We start from the raw sequence: 16272 nt of genomic DNA on the forward strand, positions 1-16272 counted from the left end.
GGAGAGTACACGTCCCCGCACTCTACATCCAGCAAAACAAACCTGGGAAACTATACGACGGACCATTTCTGTACGGGGCTCCGAGGAGGAAAAGTGTGGAGATAAAGCGTCGTTCGCGTCAAAAGGCTTTCTTTTTTTTGTAAGCCACGCTGCTTTTTTTGGCAACAAGAAGACTTGGGAAAAGCGGCAACAACATACAGCTGTGATGGACATAATGATTGCGGTGCAGGATGCTTGTGTCTCTGGTCAGTGGCTTACTGCGATAATTCTCAGCCTGTGCTGCTTTCTGCCGTCCTGTTTGCCCGCTGGACAAACTGTGGACTATTCCTCGGTTGAAAGTGTGGTCAGCAGACAGGGCGACACGGCTATACTGAGGTAAAAGAAACAACACAACAAGCTAACACAACTTCACTTTCTCCCTCACTCTCTGTCGGAGTTCTCCTCTCCCCGCCGCACACACTCTTTCCACACCACTTCATCGTTTTAAACATGTTTGTGAACTACTTTAACAAACGGGGTTATCACGCAGCGCCTGCGATAAATACACAATAGGCCATTTTCCCTCCATCCCGTCCTTGTTTTCGCCTGACAGGGGGGCGGCCGGAGCCGCTACGCAGGGGGCTGCTTCTCTTGCGACAAGTGTACAAGCGACAAGCAAAGTTTCCAAGATACTTTTCCCTTTTGTGGACACCGAGCTAACCGAGATGATGTCTCGTTTTGTGCTGTGTTTGAGTGCATACCTGCTCCTCGGTGGGACGATATCGCCCGCGTTAACCAAATTAGCCCGTCGTTGCCTGTCGCTTATGTGACTTGATCGCACCGTGCTTTCAAGTAATAAGGGGCGTCGGAACAGGAGCAAAACAGCGCTGTGAACGTGTTATTTTCACTGCTGGTTTGCCAGTTTAGGCAGATGTAGCGGTACAGTGTGATGTCGCAGTTTCAAAATGAGGCTGAAGTGTGTAGTTGTGGTCGCTGTTATTCAGAATCGAGTTATGAGCAATGACGCGCCATCTCCCTCCATCCTCCCTCCATCACGTACGCTACGATGCACAGGTAGCTGCCCATTAAGGACTAAATGAACTGGCATGGGTGTGGTTTGAAGTTCTTAATTTAAGCATACACTCATAAAAAATAAAAATAAAAACAAGTCAAATAATAGTGCTTTCAGGAGATCATTTTAATGCACAAGTTTCAATATCCAGCTCAGCTCTTGCACTTTTCCCAAGGCTGTAATTAAAATCTCTGTGTAGTCTATTTCATTTCTTCACGCAAACTCTTTGGTTTACACAAAAGACATAAAAAGGAAAAAAAAAGCCAAATCTTTTTGGAGGGCTGTGATAACATCTTGTTCTACCAATATCAAATATCCGCTTTGATGGCTCTGAGGAAAGGGGGCTGAGGGGGCAGGCCTGCTCCATTTCAATATGAATTCTCTGGATGTTGACTCTGAGAGATGCTAAGTGTGGACCTGCATACAGAGCAGCTGACAGTCTAAAGTTCCCACTCAGGTTGGCTTTTAGTCGTCGTTGTCTCATCCTCGATTGCTGGAGAGCTGAGCTGTTTCTCATATGGAGATGAGTGTCTTTCTATGAGGATGAGCATTACCTTGGCAACAGCTAAGGGGCACTTACTATTTTTACTATGTTCCCTCCATGCCCAAGGGCCGTCCCGTCAAAGAGACTTACACCCTCGACTGTCTCTTCAGAGAGGGCGTCTAATTCCCTGGTGTCAATCTGGGTTGGCTGTGATCAGTGGCAGCAGCTTTGCCTGAATCCTGATTGTTTATTGGACCAGAGATTATCCCCGTGCTATGAATCAGCTCAATAAACAAGTCGCCTGCCACCCCCAGAATAAGGCGACACTCTCCACAAGCGGGTCATCGCCTCAGTAAATGCCATCTAGAAATCTAGGAAATGGATAGGGAAAACATTTTCAAGATGCTTTCACTGCCAGGTTCTTACAGCTAATTATTGGACTATTCAACACTTGCTGAAACCATTCATCAGGCTTTTTTTTTCACTCATGTAAATGCCACCACTGTGAAGTTATCTCTGCTGTGCTCACACCTGTTGACCTAATAGAGATTGTAAACCTCTTATACCACTCTACTCGCCTCTCTGGATTGCATCTCATTGCAAAATTTTGTTTGTCACCCAGAAGTGATGATGAAGGCCTGCTCTGTCATTTGCCATGGCTCTGTCTTTTTTCCTCTTTTCTTTCTTTTCACTTGTCTTGAGAGCAAGGCATCAAAGCATGAACTATTTCTTTTTAAGAACTTGGTGCCGAAAACAAAGCCTGTTTGTTGAGTCTCTCTATCGTGAAGACCCCAAGACTATTAGAGGGCAATTTTCCCATGCCCTAAAGCTGATTGCTGGACTAAAAAATGTGAGCATTCTCAAATACTGACAAACCCAGAAGCATGCAATTAGTCACTGCCTCTGGATTATGGAGTAGCTCCCGAGAGGTGGGTCCGCTGTCACATGTTCATTTCCCCCACCTCTTCAATTTTTAGCGCTGCATTAACGCTGCCCTGATTCACGTTGGACAGTGGGCCCACATCAATTAAATGATTTGAGCCTCTTGAAGATGAGGAATGGTCCACATGTGTATCATCACCCTTTTAATCTTTTCTGATTACCTAAAAGCGCAGCCATTTTCAGCTTCTAACAAAGGCCCCTATGTTTGAGGAGAGCTGCTGCTGCTACAGTGTCTTACATGAATGCATTCAAGTTATGCACATATGCTGCATTTTTTCACATACTGGCTGTCTATGATCTTCCATGGGGAGCATATTGTTTAGAGAAGCCACCCATCCCTTTCTTCCCCATCCTTTTTCAGGTTTCATGTCATTTGGATTCAGTTGAATAAACCTTGACTCTTCCCAGCAAATGACTCATCTGGCTATGAATTTGAGGGGGACAGCCAGATGAAAAGACAGTTCCCATGCTGTCAGGAAACACACAGTATCAGTGGCAGCCTCTTCCACACGGATAAGCAGCTGTAATCAACAGCAAAATAGCGACTGTCTGTAAATTTAGTCCAAGCAGACTGAAATCTTAAGCACAGGCTGCTACCATACAGTGACAATTCGCAGTACTATTCTCAAAGTATTTCTATCTCTCTGCTGTGCTGCTCCATGCTTTATCCAACAGCTGTATTTCAATTTTACCAGTAAAATATATATGATTTTGCAAGAGCGAGACAAAAGGTACAATGATCATGCTTTAAAAGCTACATTGTACATTTTACAAAGGCACAAAAAAGGAGCCAAACAAATAAATCAGACTGAGGCTGTACACACCAACAATAAGACAATGAACCTCGCTTATTTTTTTGTTATTTAGTTTGACAGCTGGCCCTCAGCCACAAAATAGGGCCTGCACCACAGGCCTTAGTCTCTATAATGGTGCAAAATTGACCTGTCACCAGTTTGAAAGTCTGGTATTCCTATAAATCTAAAATCATTGCCTCGTGTCAACACACCCTTTGATGAAAATCTTTTCTGTGCGTACACGGTTGACACTGGAGCTGTGTTTTCTCGCCTCATCCATGCCAAAAAGACGATGTATCATTTTCCTCAACTGTGTCATTATTATGGCTCTGAAAGGTCTTGACATTTACTATAAGCACTCATGCCAGAGACAACATCTAGTTTAAATTGCTCGATGTCCCCACACCAGTGGACACGCTGGTGAGATAGGACAGAGGAATATTAAGTGACTGTTCAAACTCCACAGGACACAATTTAAAGGAGGGATTGTTGACTGTTTCCTTAATGCAGACCCTTATCATGGCTGAGAAGCACTCTCTCCATTTTCTGCATTTCATCACTTTTTTAATTAGGCCACAGTAAGTTCTGTTAAAAAGCATAAGCATCATCTCAGCAGCTTGGTTGGAGACTTAGCAGATACAGTGAGACCCGAATGCATCAGTCAGCTGCCACATGTCTGCAGTTTCATGCACTCATTTGGGGGGAAAACCTGTTTTACCTCTTATGACACATCTGTGGGCACACCTGAGTCTGTCACTGTTAATTAAACGGCAAAATCCTCTCGCCTGTTTGCTGCACCACACGTTTAATGCGATCAGTGTTGCTGTCAGCACGATGTTGCTCTCCTTATGCTCACCATGGTCTCCACATCTCAGGGATCAAGTGTTAGGAAAGTCATATGACCTCATTTTTTGAGGAGCGACTAGACGCTATCATGATGTGAAACAATGGGCGTGGGGGAGGGGCTTTTGTTTGGGAGGAGACATTAGAAAGCAGCATATTGTGAGTGTTGGGGTCTGTCTCCTGTTGCCCAAGAGATGCTGGCTATACCAAAGCATTCATCAGATTCTTTACTCTGGCATCCATTTGTAATAGTTCTACTTAAGTACAACAAGGTGTCTAAGAAGGCTTTCAATGCAGGTGTCTCCTTTAAGACCTCCAGTTAACCTCCTCACAGCATCCACTTGAAACTTAAAGCCTGTCATGACGTGCTTTAAATAGTCATTTAGCCTGTTGCTGAAAGCAGCCTAATCTCTTTTAGATGAGATTTCATAAAGTTGCAATCCTATCTGTGAAAATACGAATATTATCCAAAACAACCCTGTATCAAATTGTAATGTCAAGGCTTTTTACAGTAAACCGTCATCTGAAAGTGTTACCTAATTATCACCCAGTGACGAGAAATGATCTCAATGTACTTCTGAGACCTTTTTATGTCAAGATATTTATATTCAATCAGTGTAGAAGGACACTAATCAGATGCTCTTTATGGATTTAAATTGTAGCCTAGGTTAGCTATTTAGATGCATATATTGCATTCTAATGAAGTGCGCCCATCACTTTTAAAAAAGATGTACAGAAAATCCAACCTAGTGTTGTAAGGTAAGAAAATGATTAAGGATGCATGACATGCTGATATTTTTTTCCACCCATTTGCAGAGAACTGCCAGTCTTCTGTAGTGGAATTAACAAAATATTATGGCTACTCTTATCGTGATGGCCCACTGACAGAAGCAGATCCTCTAGGATGCTGCCAGAGTATAGTTACACGCCATGATTGATAGCCTCATGTTATAACTCTGTAGTGGGGCTTACATACATACATTAAAAGGTAAATTTGCACACTGTAAACCATTTCCAAATGGGTTACATTTATAGTCGTCATTTGTCAGGCAAGTCAATCCATTGTGCTGTCTAGAAATTAAGCGTTTCTATTTCTAATATATTTCAATTAGCACTAAAGTGATTGAGTGCCCTGGTGAATTAAAGCCCAAATGGAAATGCTTTCTCAAGGTAAATCTTTCGAGGGAAATAGATGCTATGTTAGGTTTTAAAGCATCTTTCTAATATTCTTATAATCACTACAATTACAGGGGATAGGGAAAATGATTTTGGGTGGAAAATGGAGCTTTTACCCGTTGCCAGCTGTGAGCATCCACATAATTGCCATAATTCTACAAGAAAAATCTCAGAGGAGGGTTTTTCTGTTGTGAGAAAGCTATAAGCCTCAAAATTAAACTTGACAGAGAGTGACTAGAGAGGCAATAACAGGTTTACTGTTGGACAATTTTAAAGTGAAACTGAATTTTTTAGAGGAATATGTCCACCATGTTGGGAGACTTGTATAATTTTTTTTTTTTTTTCCTTTTTTTTTAAATAAAACTTTCTACGGGAGAGATTCTACAGTTTCAACTTAGCACGGGACTGTGATTTGTTCACTTGCTATTTGCAAGTGTATTCATTATGTGAGTGTGAATGCTTTTAATCAAATGTTGGGAGTTTTTACAGTCTGCTTAAAGTGATAGTCGACACATGCGCTGATTTTCAATCAGCTGTATCAAAAACAACAACGTTTCTGTGCATGTTCTTATGGTCATGTACAGTATAGTCTTTTTGTAGAAGATTAAGCTGTTCCAGAGTAAATTTCTTTTCACCAGCTCTTTTGTTGAACAGTGTACAGTCTTTTCTGCTCCAAATAATATGCAGACACTTCCAGTCTTTCATCACAGAGAGCTGAAACGATTCCTCAGAGCCCCTTCAATTAAAATCCTTAATCAATCAGTTAGCATCTCCTTGTGTTTCATGATAATTAGTTGTGCTACTCTGACAACATTGCGTAATCTCATCTGAGCCTCCTCAGTTGAGCCTAGTTATGTACCAGCAAGTCTGTTTATGCCTCTCATGTCAGCAGGTTATAGACAAAACTTGCTGACACTAAGAGTTTGAAGCTTGACTGATGGTGAAGCTTTGAAACAAAGAGTGCAGGCGGAGGATTGGTACTCTTTGCTTGGTATGCTGAGCATGGAAAACACCTCAACCTTTAGTAAGCTTCTGGGAAACGAGAATTTTCCAGCTAAGAAATCTCTGCAGGAGGCATAATCATATATCCTTGAATTCAGCTCTCTTCAGTCCAAGTTAGAAGCAGGGTTGGGTGATCGTTTCTATTTTGATATCGTCCAATTGTGGTTATTCGCCCCTGTGGTCGGGGGAGTTACATCACTGAACACCAGTGAAATGCCAGCATGAAAGACTTGTCAAAGAAAAGCATCACATCTTGTATAAGGGGATATAAAGTATGTGTGTCTGTGCTACGTGTGACAATATCAGCATCGTTTTCTATTTATATATATATATATATATATATATATATATATATATATATATATATATATATATATATATCTTAATGTCAAAATCAAAACCATATCCATCCATATCTATATCTATCTTATTAAAGAAAACACTTCTTGTGTCCATTTAAAATTGTAAGCCCTCTTGCGTTTCAGTAGACAGAAATCCTTACTCTTCATTTCTAAACAAGGCTTTTATTGTGAAACATTTGCTGGAACGTGTTGTGGACAACTCAGTGACTTGCAATGATCCCATATTCACTTGAAATGTAGCTTTCATATCTTTTCTGAAATTGCATTAGGCCAATTATTATTTAATGTTTAATTTTAAGAGTAAAAAAAATGTGTCACAGTTGTCCTGATGGACTGTTGTGCCACTACTCTCTCATTCATGGGCTCATATTATGTTCCACTCTAGAGCGGTTGAGTCACATGCGACACGTCGTGGTAAAATTTGGTATCACTGGTTTGGTCCGGTATTTGGCTCGATATCAAACCGGTTCGAAAAGTTTTGGCCCAACCCTATTTGTAATAAAGGAGTTTAATTTTGCTAAACATTATATACATTATTGTATAGCATGTATTATTGAGTTAAAATTGCCTTAATGTTGGCATAGAAAAATACCAATGGTCAATCATCCCTTCAGTTATCAATGTATGATTTGATCACCATCTGGCAAAATCCTTTTAAGGTGAACTTCCTATGCAATGACATGTTTGACTAGCCAATATCTGTTGCTGAATGTTTTAAGCCCAATGAGAGTCAGTTGCATAAGTGAGACTGAATCATCATCATGGGAGATACTCCCTTAGGATGGAGTGGTTGATGTCATTATCTTCAATGCAAGATCTGTATGTGTGAGCATGGTTTGAGGCTGGAGGGACTACAGGTAAACATTCCTTTGATCCTGTGGGAATAATAAATCAGAAGTGGTTACACAGTTATCTTAGTGATGCCCTTCAGTGAACTAAAGCAATCAAGAGGGATTTCAGCTCTTGTAGAACATATTTTCTTGTCTTTAAAAGAATATGAGATTTTGATCATTAATATGTAGTGGAATAATGGTGTCCTGAGCAGAGAATGTCACACTCCCTCTGTGTGTGGTGTAATCCGAGTTGCTCTGTTCTTTGTTTTGGTAGATGGCCTGGGTGCGTGTACATGTTAGTGCACGTCAGTGAAACTGTGAATCCCCCCCCCACCCCCACCCCCACACAGCACTGTGAAAGCATAATGGCAAGGAGTTCATAGTGAACAGCTGATAACATTCACATCGAATGAAAGTAGGGGTTTCACGATTTTGATTCTAAATCAGAAATAGATAAAATTAGCTTTCATTTTCCTTCACTGAATTCAAAGGCAGTATCGTTGATACCTGCGCTGGCTTGCATGTGTCTGAAGGACAGAAAAAACACTTGAAAGACCCCACAGCTAGCTTATTGGTATCCTGTGGCTGCACTTCCAGACACTTATCCTGTGTTTACAAGATGATCAACTGATACTGGAACTGATACTGGTACTGGAGACTCCTGAAGCATTGGAGATGTTGGGTTTATTCTTTTTTTCAGAGATCCTTTGATTTGTTTAAGAAGAGGGTTACTCGTGGGGGAAGAACAGAACTCAACAGAACTGATAGCATTGCCACAGATCCTTAATTGATTTGTTTGGGAAGAGGGTTTACTTGGGGAAGATTTGAGAAACTGAACTTTGTAATAAGCTGAATTTCTATCTTTTGTTGTTTATTGTTGAATCCCCAAAGGGGATGTTTATTTATTATTTGAACTGAAGTTTGTTTTATGATAATCTTGTTTCTGGTTAGGGGAGGTGTGGCCCACGGGCCCATTTGTTCTATTCTGATGCTCTAGTGCCACATCTAATGGCAGTGAATGTTGTATTGAACTTTTATTGACATTCAACATTAGCCTTGTACCTTACACTATAAACATGTATATCATACATTTTTCACTACTCCGATTTTTCAGAGGAATGTTCATAATAATCTTGTCAGTGTGTTCAGCCATCATTCAATGAAATTCTCCAAATGAAGAAAGAGATATTGACTGTAATCTCTATTTTAGCACTTCAGTTAGCTCACTCATATGTTCATGATGTCTGGTCTCTCAGAATTGATTAGAAACTCCAGCAGCTAAAGGAGATACGTATTGTCATAATTCATTCGGCTCTATGTTGGCATGGCGAAAGAATTTTAATTGGAGTTGCTCTGAGCAGGTTTTGGGTTTTGTTTTTCTCTCTCTCTTTTTCTGTCATCTGCATAATGAGTGTGTGGATTTCAGACTGCTGTAAATGTTTGTTGGAGCCAAGTAATTGGAGAGTCTGCATTGGTAATTATTAGTAAATGGAGAAAGAAGCAGTGGAGCAAATCAATATCACTCAGAATAATGCTACCTTTTGTTTGCAGTGGGGTCAGGAGTTAAGGTAACAGAAGTACCATCCAGCACAGAGATTAATAAAAGTCTAATTTGTGAGACTGATGCATTAATATTACTTAATGCACAGGAAGTGTACGCCTAATAATCTATATAATGCTGCAGTACCTATGAAACGCTGAAGCATATTTTACTGAAAAGCTTTCATTTAATTTTGTGGTTGATGAAAGGCAGCCATGACAAATGCTCCTACTGGATACTTGCTGCCTAATTGCAAATTCATGACAGTGTATTAACTCTTTGCACAGATGGCACAACCGGTTTGTTACTGTAGAGTGATCCAATTAAAACAGAACAAAATCTGGTGTTGCTCAAGTGTAATTTAAAATAGTCCCCTCAGTGCTTGACTTATTATAAGAACACAGAACACTTTCATCAGTCACAAAGGTTGGTACTGAGAAGGCCCCCGAACTCCATTGTTATATAGCGTATTTATTAATGTAACAAATGAATAATATTGTCACCAGTGTCGTCATATGATATTATATTGATTCTTCTGACAATGACAAGATATTTGACTCCAAATTTTATTGGACCGAATTTCCCAAATTCAGACAGTAAAACGAGTTATTTTGTGGGGGTTGTGAGGCTTTTATTACCGTTTTACAGATGCGTCTTTCACAATGTAAGCTTTTGGGAAAAAGTCCCCAGTGCGTCACATGATGATGTAATTACATGGCTTGGCCACGACAAAAACTGGTTTCAAGGCCTGGCGCTCTATGTGGGGGCTTGATCTCGACGATGAGGCCAGCCGTCTTCTTTGCAGAGGAAGTTACGGTCAAGCCAACTGCTTTAAATAGTCCCCCTTCTCTTCTTCGTTGGTTTTACCGGCGGACTAAAAACCACACCGCCATCCACTGTATCGGAGTATATAACATAATGCTCACTGATGGGTGCGCTGTCTTGAGTAAGTGAGAACGGGACGCACAGCTTCAAAAACAGAAAATCAATATGTGGCGGCCAATGTTGATATTGTGGCGGACCGCCACAAATAAATTAATGTGTGGGAAACACTGCAGTCATGTAAGATAAATGTTTGCTACGTCAGAGTTTATTCGTTAAATCAAACATTTTGTGCATTGACTCTGATTTGCAACTTTTTTGCGAATTAGAGAAAGGTTTTTACTGTACAGTACTGTCGGTTGTTTTCTATCATTTACAGTCCAAGATTCATAGCCTTGAGGCAAAATGCAGCTGATAAAAACTTTTTACTCTAGTTACTCTGGTCAATTTAGTATTAATGATGGGGTTTATTTTACATTGAAAAAAGTTGATTTTTTTTTTACTGTGCCGAGTTATGTGTTCTGAAGGAGTTGTTGTGGCCTACATCCTCATTTATGGTCGGATTTTGTTTGATGAACATTTTGTAAGACACATGATTTTGTGAGCTAAAATGTCAAGCACTGAAATGATTAGTGGATTAATCCATTAATGGATCAACAGAAATGTAATTAATTGATTAAATGAATTAATCTGCAACTATTCTGATAATCTATTAATCCTTTTCGTCATTCTTCAAGGAAAATTGCCAATCATTCACTTGCTTCCACTCTTCCATTGTGATCATTTGCTGCTTTTCTCCATTAAATGAGTATCTTTGGGGATTGAAATGCTTGCCATCTTCAGAAATTGTTATTTGCATTTTTCACACTTTTTTTTTTTACATTTTGTACGTTAAACAATTCTTCGAGGAAATAATTAGCAAAATAATTGATCATGAAAATCGCTATGTAAGTAATTGTTAAATTCAGCCCTAAAAATAACTGTGCACAGACACCCAATCAGCAATTCGAGGCTGTAGCCCAGTTTCTTAGCAGCAGAATGAACTACATTGCTCTAATAATGGTGTGTCAAACCCACAGAGTATGTGCTTGGCAGCATTAACAGCTATGCTACTAATTCAGAAGCTTTTGGATCAGGAAAAAAGACTGTATTTTTCTCAGGAGATGTTCTAACTATCCTCTTTAACTCTATCAAACTTACAAGCAGGCTTTGTAGAACAACATGGAATTAACCTCAGCTAGGTTCTCTGTAGTGCAGTCAAGGTCTCTTTTTTCCTCTTTATTATATGCAGCAAGCCTTATGAAAAGGGGGATTACTGCTCTGAGCTAATTAGCATTCAGTCCTAAGAGCTACAAATGAAATTTATTTGTAGATAATACAGTGTATGTAGCTACCATACCTCTGTCATTTTCAAATGTGCATGCCAGTTGCAGGATTTAACCAACACTGTTTCATCTTACTGTATTTTGAGAGGCACAGTCAGGTGCCACAATAGAACTTCCCTCAGGCACGCAATCAGTTTCCAGTTCTACATTACATTTTGCAATCTCTAAACCAGCCAGTTGTCTTCAGTGGAAGTGTGTGGGCCATGTCTTTCTTCCGAAAAAACCTCAATCCAGGCGCCCCCGCTGGCTTCCTCTCTGCACCGTGCGAGTGTCACTTTCGTTTTCGAATATTCACCCTCGTTTTTGCCAGAGCAGTTGCTAATGGGTAGTCTTTTCAAAGCCTGGCGAGGATAATCCTGTCATCTTTGTTTTCGTGGCCACCTCAGGGCCATTTAACAAGTTCAAAAGAAAAAAAAAAAAATCTGCAGTGCAGTGTTCGTGAGGTTAGTTCTCACTGGTGTGCTCCATATCTGCCATCACAGGTAGAGCTGCATGTGGAAACAGGTGTTGTGCTGAATGACTTCGGTGGCATGCGCTGGCTTACTTAAGGGAATATCTGAGCCAGATGCTTTATTATGTTGTGTTAATGCTGATGCCAGTGTACCACAAAAATGCAGGGGTGGGAGGTGGTTCTTGAAACATTTGAGCTTCCTGGAAATTACAGCTTTCAAAACGAATTTTGGCTTGTTTTCCAATTTTTCCATCAGATGTGTTGACATGTAAAACAACTACCTGATAAACAGCCATATTCTCCCTGACAGGCTGGTGTGGCCATTCAGAGATGATTAAGTTTGCAGTCGCTGTGGAGGCCGATGATTCTTCCTGAAATCCACTCCACAGTATTGGCTGGGTATTTCTTTCTTTGGAATGAAATGATTCACCTTGAGGGAGAAGCAGTGTTTGATTTGACTGTAAGGACTGAGGGCGAAGAGGATTTTATGCATTCCTGTTATGAGAAAATATATTTTCAGGTAGTGTAGTACGGATCATTGTAAGAAAGAAGCTCAAGAATCAGAAGTGTTGATGACGAATCAAAACCAAGGCTTCCGACCTCGTCTCAGTATATGACAGGTATAGTGACTGAAGAAAGTCTGAGACAAGGTGATATCAAGTCTTACGACACACGAGTTGTTCATATTTTAGCAAGTTTGCATCACTGTTACAACAGAATATACAAGTGAGCCAAGTTTTTGCATGGAAATAATAAATTACAGGTATCCTGAAAACTGAATCTGTAATGAACACATTAAGTTCAAGGATGGGTATTAATTTAATGATGACAAAAAATACAACCTGCAGAGAATCTGTACAAGAGTCAGGGATAGACAGTGTATCATAATGAGTTGTAGTTTCATAAGCCACATAAAGAAGCGTCTAAGGGATCTTGAACTGAAAAGAGCATCGACTGATCAGTGGAGGACCATATGATTGCCTTAAAATATCAGCATGACTTCAGGGCAGTTTATTTTCTTGGTTCAACCTCAGGATGACGTTTCTGTGCAAGAGAAAGGAGTTGTCCTCAAACTCTCCTCAATGCAATCAGTTATGTGCTGAGTACTTACCATAGTCCTCAATAAGTTTTATAAAGTCATCCAAATAAACACACCTTGTGTTTAGAATTTTTTCACCCATGATTCCGTTGTCATAACAGCAGATGTGCCGCGTGTGGAGGAAGCTTGTTAATTATGTAGCCAGTCGAAGCCAACGTGCACCAAACAACTTCACAACAACCAGGTGCACTTACAAGTTTGCACCAAACTAGGTGAGGTAGTAGTCAGTGCATTTACAAGAGGGATGTAATACCAGAGAGCATCTCCCTCTCTGTGCGATTGACAGTAGAAGGGAGGGGGAGCGAGGGCAGATTATTTACTAGTTAATTGATCGCGGATAGTGTCGTTCTCTCGGATGGATTAAAAAAAAGAAAAGAAAAGTACAAAAAGCTAAAATGGGTTGTTGAATATTAACTGGCCAAGCCCAAGTAACATCTATGTGTGGGAAACACTATATGCATTTTTTGTGCTCATTATAACATCCTGATGTTTCTAATGTAGAGTGGGAAGTGTAAAATTGGGCAACAATAACCACTGAACTCAAAATAAGACAGCCTTCCACAGAGAAATATTGTGTTGACATTTAAAATACACCTACGTTTGCCAAAAAGACCATTTAAGCACAGAACTTGTGTAGTCCTGCAAACGGGTTAGTCTTACATGTCTAAGAATTTGATTGTGAAATAGTCTGAAATCAGAAAGGACAATGTGTTGAGAGTTAGATGTCAGTTACATAAGTGCTCATGATATTACACTCAGTCAGGAAGCAATTTCCCCTACTCAAGGGAAGTGCTAAGACCTTACCCAGGTAATACATATCAACGAGAAGCCTTATTTTTTTTGTAGGAGTCCAATATGCTCTGATTTAGATCTCATTCGAAAAGGATTGCTTTATTTAAATAGCAATCAATGTAGTGCAACAGACATTTTAAAAAGATCTATATAAATTAAGTTTTCTTACTTACCGGGGGGGGGGGGGGGGGGGGTTGGTGCAGCACAATAACTGATACGAGCCTCTTGCAATCCATAAGGTTTAATTTTGCCCTAAACCTTGACACTTGAAGAAAAATTCGAGTTGACAGGATGTTTGTTGGCTGCAGGAACGATTTATTTCTATGCCATGTCAGATTTGGTTTTCCGGCTGCCATGATAATTAAAGCTTCTACGAAAATATAAAAAAAATTGGAGAGCATTTTTCAACAGCTTTGACTGACAAATAGTCTATGATAGCCCTGAAAACTGTAACTGTCTTGCTTATATATCACAATATACTGGTGTTTTTTTCGTTCATACAGTATAGTTGTAGTACTTTTCACAGTAGTGTTATAGGTGAAGTAGACATATCATCGTGCCACATCTGAAAGCAAGGAAACCTTCACTGCCAGTGAATGTTCAGAGCACTTCATGTGGACACTTGCCAGTGCCTCTGAATTGAATTTTAGTTTCCCGCGATGTGCTCTTCTTGTGTGTCAACTCAGAGGCTGCTTTGCCAGCTTAATTATTCCAAAGATAGATATATTTTTTATCTCACAGTTAATAATAGGGGGGATACTGTACACAGCTGCATGAATAATTCATGCAGGCATTCCTTTGTAGAGATTAAAAACAGAATAAGAATAATTCACGCTGTAAGCTTACATAAATGGTTTTAGAAACAGCTAATCAACTAGCAAGGCTGTCTAAGGCAAGGCAGCTACCTAAGGTTCCGAGTTCGTCATCAGAAGTACCTACTTAGAAGCCAGCTTCATAGTAAATTCAAAGGCTTCCATCCATATCATCTCAACCCCCCCCACACAATATAAATTCCTATGATTGTCTCCTGGACTTGACACACTGAAGCCTCTCCTGGTTTACTCTGCCACTGAAGAAGTGGCAGGTCCTAATTATACAGTCTGGGGGCCCAGAGACACTTAAGCACGAACAATTACGTAGGGATAAAAGCAGCAGATAAAAGGAGGAGACTAACGAAAAGGGGGGGAAAAAAAGACAAGAGAGAAAATGAAACAGAAAAGGGATTTTAAAAAGAAACATTTTGTAGGGTTTACTGATAAAGCAGACAAGAGATTGAGTTTGTGGCGAGCGAAATGACAGTAATGGGTCTCTCGACTTGTTTCGACATCGTAATCAGATTTAGAGGCACATCATGTATATTTATTCAGGAAGGTTTTTTTACATAATGCTCTTTGTGCTCACCAATTGCACAGATCAGTCATGCCTCAGTGCACACCAACAATTTCTCAACCCATAAGCTGAACCTTTGTCCTTCATTGAAACCCAGAGAACATACAGCAGACTGTTATTAGATGTCTTCTCAGCCATATGGTTTGCAAGCTTAGTAATTGCCTGCGCTTGCATTACAGGACATTGTGGATGAATTCATGATCTGAACATGCTCTGCTGTTTAGCAAACCGTTCTAAAGGACACTGGCCTTCTGTTTACTCTGCTGTAACCCTCCGAGCCCTAAATGGATTAATGATCCTGAAGTTGTCAGTGCATACGCAGGCGCAGGGGATACTGCTGATGTGTCCTTGAGCGAGGCACTTAATCTAAATTGTGTCAGTTAATATCCATCTTCATAAATGCATTATACACATATCATAGGTTATGTAAGTCACCCTCGATGAAGTCAGGAGAAACAAACAATGCAAGCCCCAGATAGCACCTTGGCCCGCGACGCAGTCCAGGGGAATATCAAGTGGCTGTTGTCTGGATTGCATTGCTTTGTCATTGTTTGGAGTCCCTGTCATTATGTATTCTCTACGTGCTTAGAAGCCCCCTTTTTTACAGGTAGATATAAGTACTTCCACTGTTCCAAAGAAATACTCATAGGTCCTCATCTTCGGTCAATATGTATGGCTCGTGGTGCCCACCTTAGTGTCTGGCAAATGTGCACTACAAAGTAAACAGGACTACTGTGTGTTGCTGACATGTTAGGGGGCTTGTGGGCAGTGCTTAAACAGAACAGTATAGCTCACACACTTCCATGAGTGGGTGGTTTGCTAAGACCCAGACCTCACATACACTGGGAGGGGAGTTTGCAGGTTTGCCCAATTAGTGCTGAAAAGTGTAGCAGTGCGTCAGCAGGGAAGTGTGCACCAGAGGAGGCGTGTCATCAATCATCACTCCAGCTCCAGGCTTGTTCCAACCCTTTTCCCTATCTGGCAGAAGGAGAAAGAAAGAGAGGAGAGAATGACAGTGGCCAGCCAATTCCAGGAAGGACAAGAGTCTGCACTGGAACTGACTGCAGTAAAGCCTAGCTCAGGGCATCAATATAGGGCAATTATTTCTTTTGATCTGTTTTCTATTTGTATGCATTTTTTTAAAGAATAAGTTTGTTGATAGTCTGTATTTCTCTCATTCTCAGCTAATCTCATTAAAAGCACATATTGCCTGTATAGTCAAGGCTTGATATAGCTTTTTCATCTGTGCCATAAACCTCCATTGAGAAACATATCAGTGAGTCACATCAATGCACCGGGTGATATGT

General features: G+C 40.4%; 1 protein-coding gene across 1 annotated transcript in view; it reads left to right on the plus strand.

Annotated features, from left to right (window-relative positions):
• Nucleotides 1–205: 205 nt before the first annotated feature.
• Nucleotides 206–16272, plus strand: part of negr1 (neuronal growth regulator 1) — a 147693-nt gene continuing 131626 nt past the window's right edge. The window contains exon 1 of the mRNA XM_073476796.1: nt 206–375. Coding sequence (XP_073332897.1) covers nt 206–375 — 170 coding nt within the window. The remainder of the gene's footprint in view (nt 376–16272) is intronic.

The sequence above is a fragment of the Pagrus major genome, chromosome 11 (assembly GCF_040436345.1).
Source record: "Pagrus major chromosome 11, Pma_NU_1.0".
Classification (NCBI taxonomy): Eukaryota; Metazoa; Chordata; class Actinopteri; order Spariformes; family Sparidae; genus Pagrus; species Pagrus major.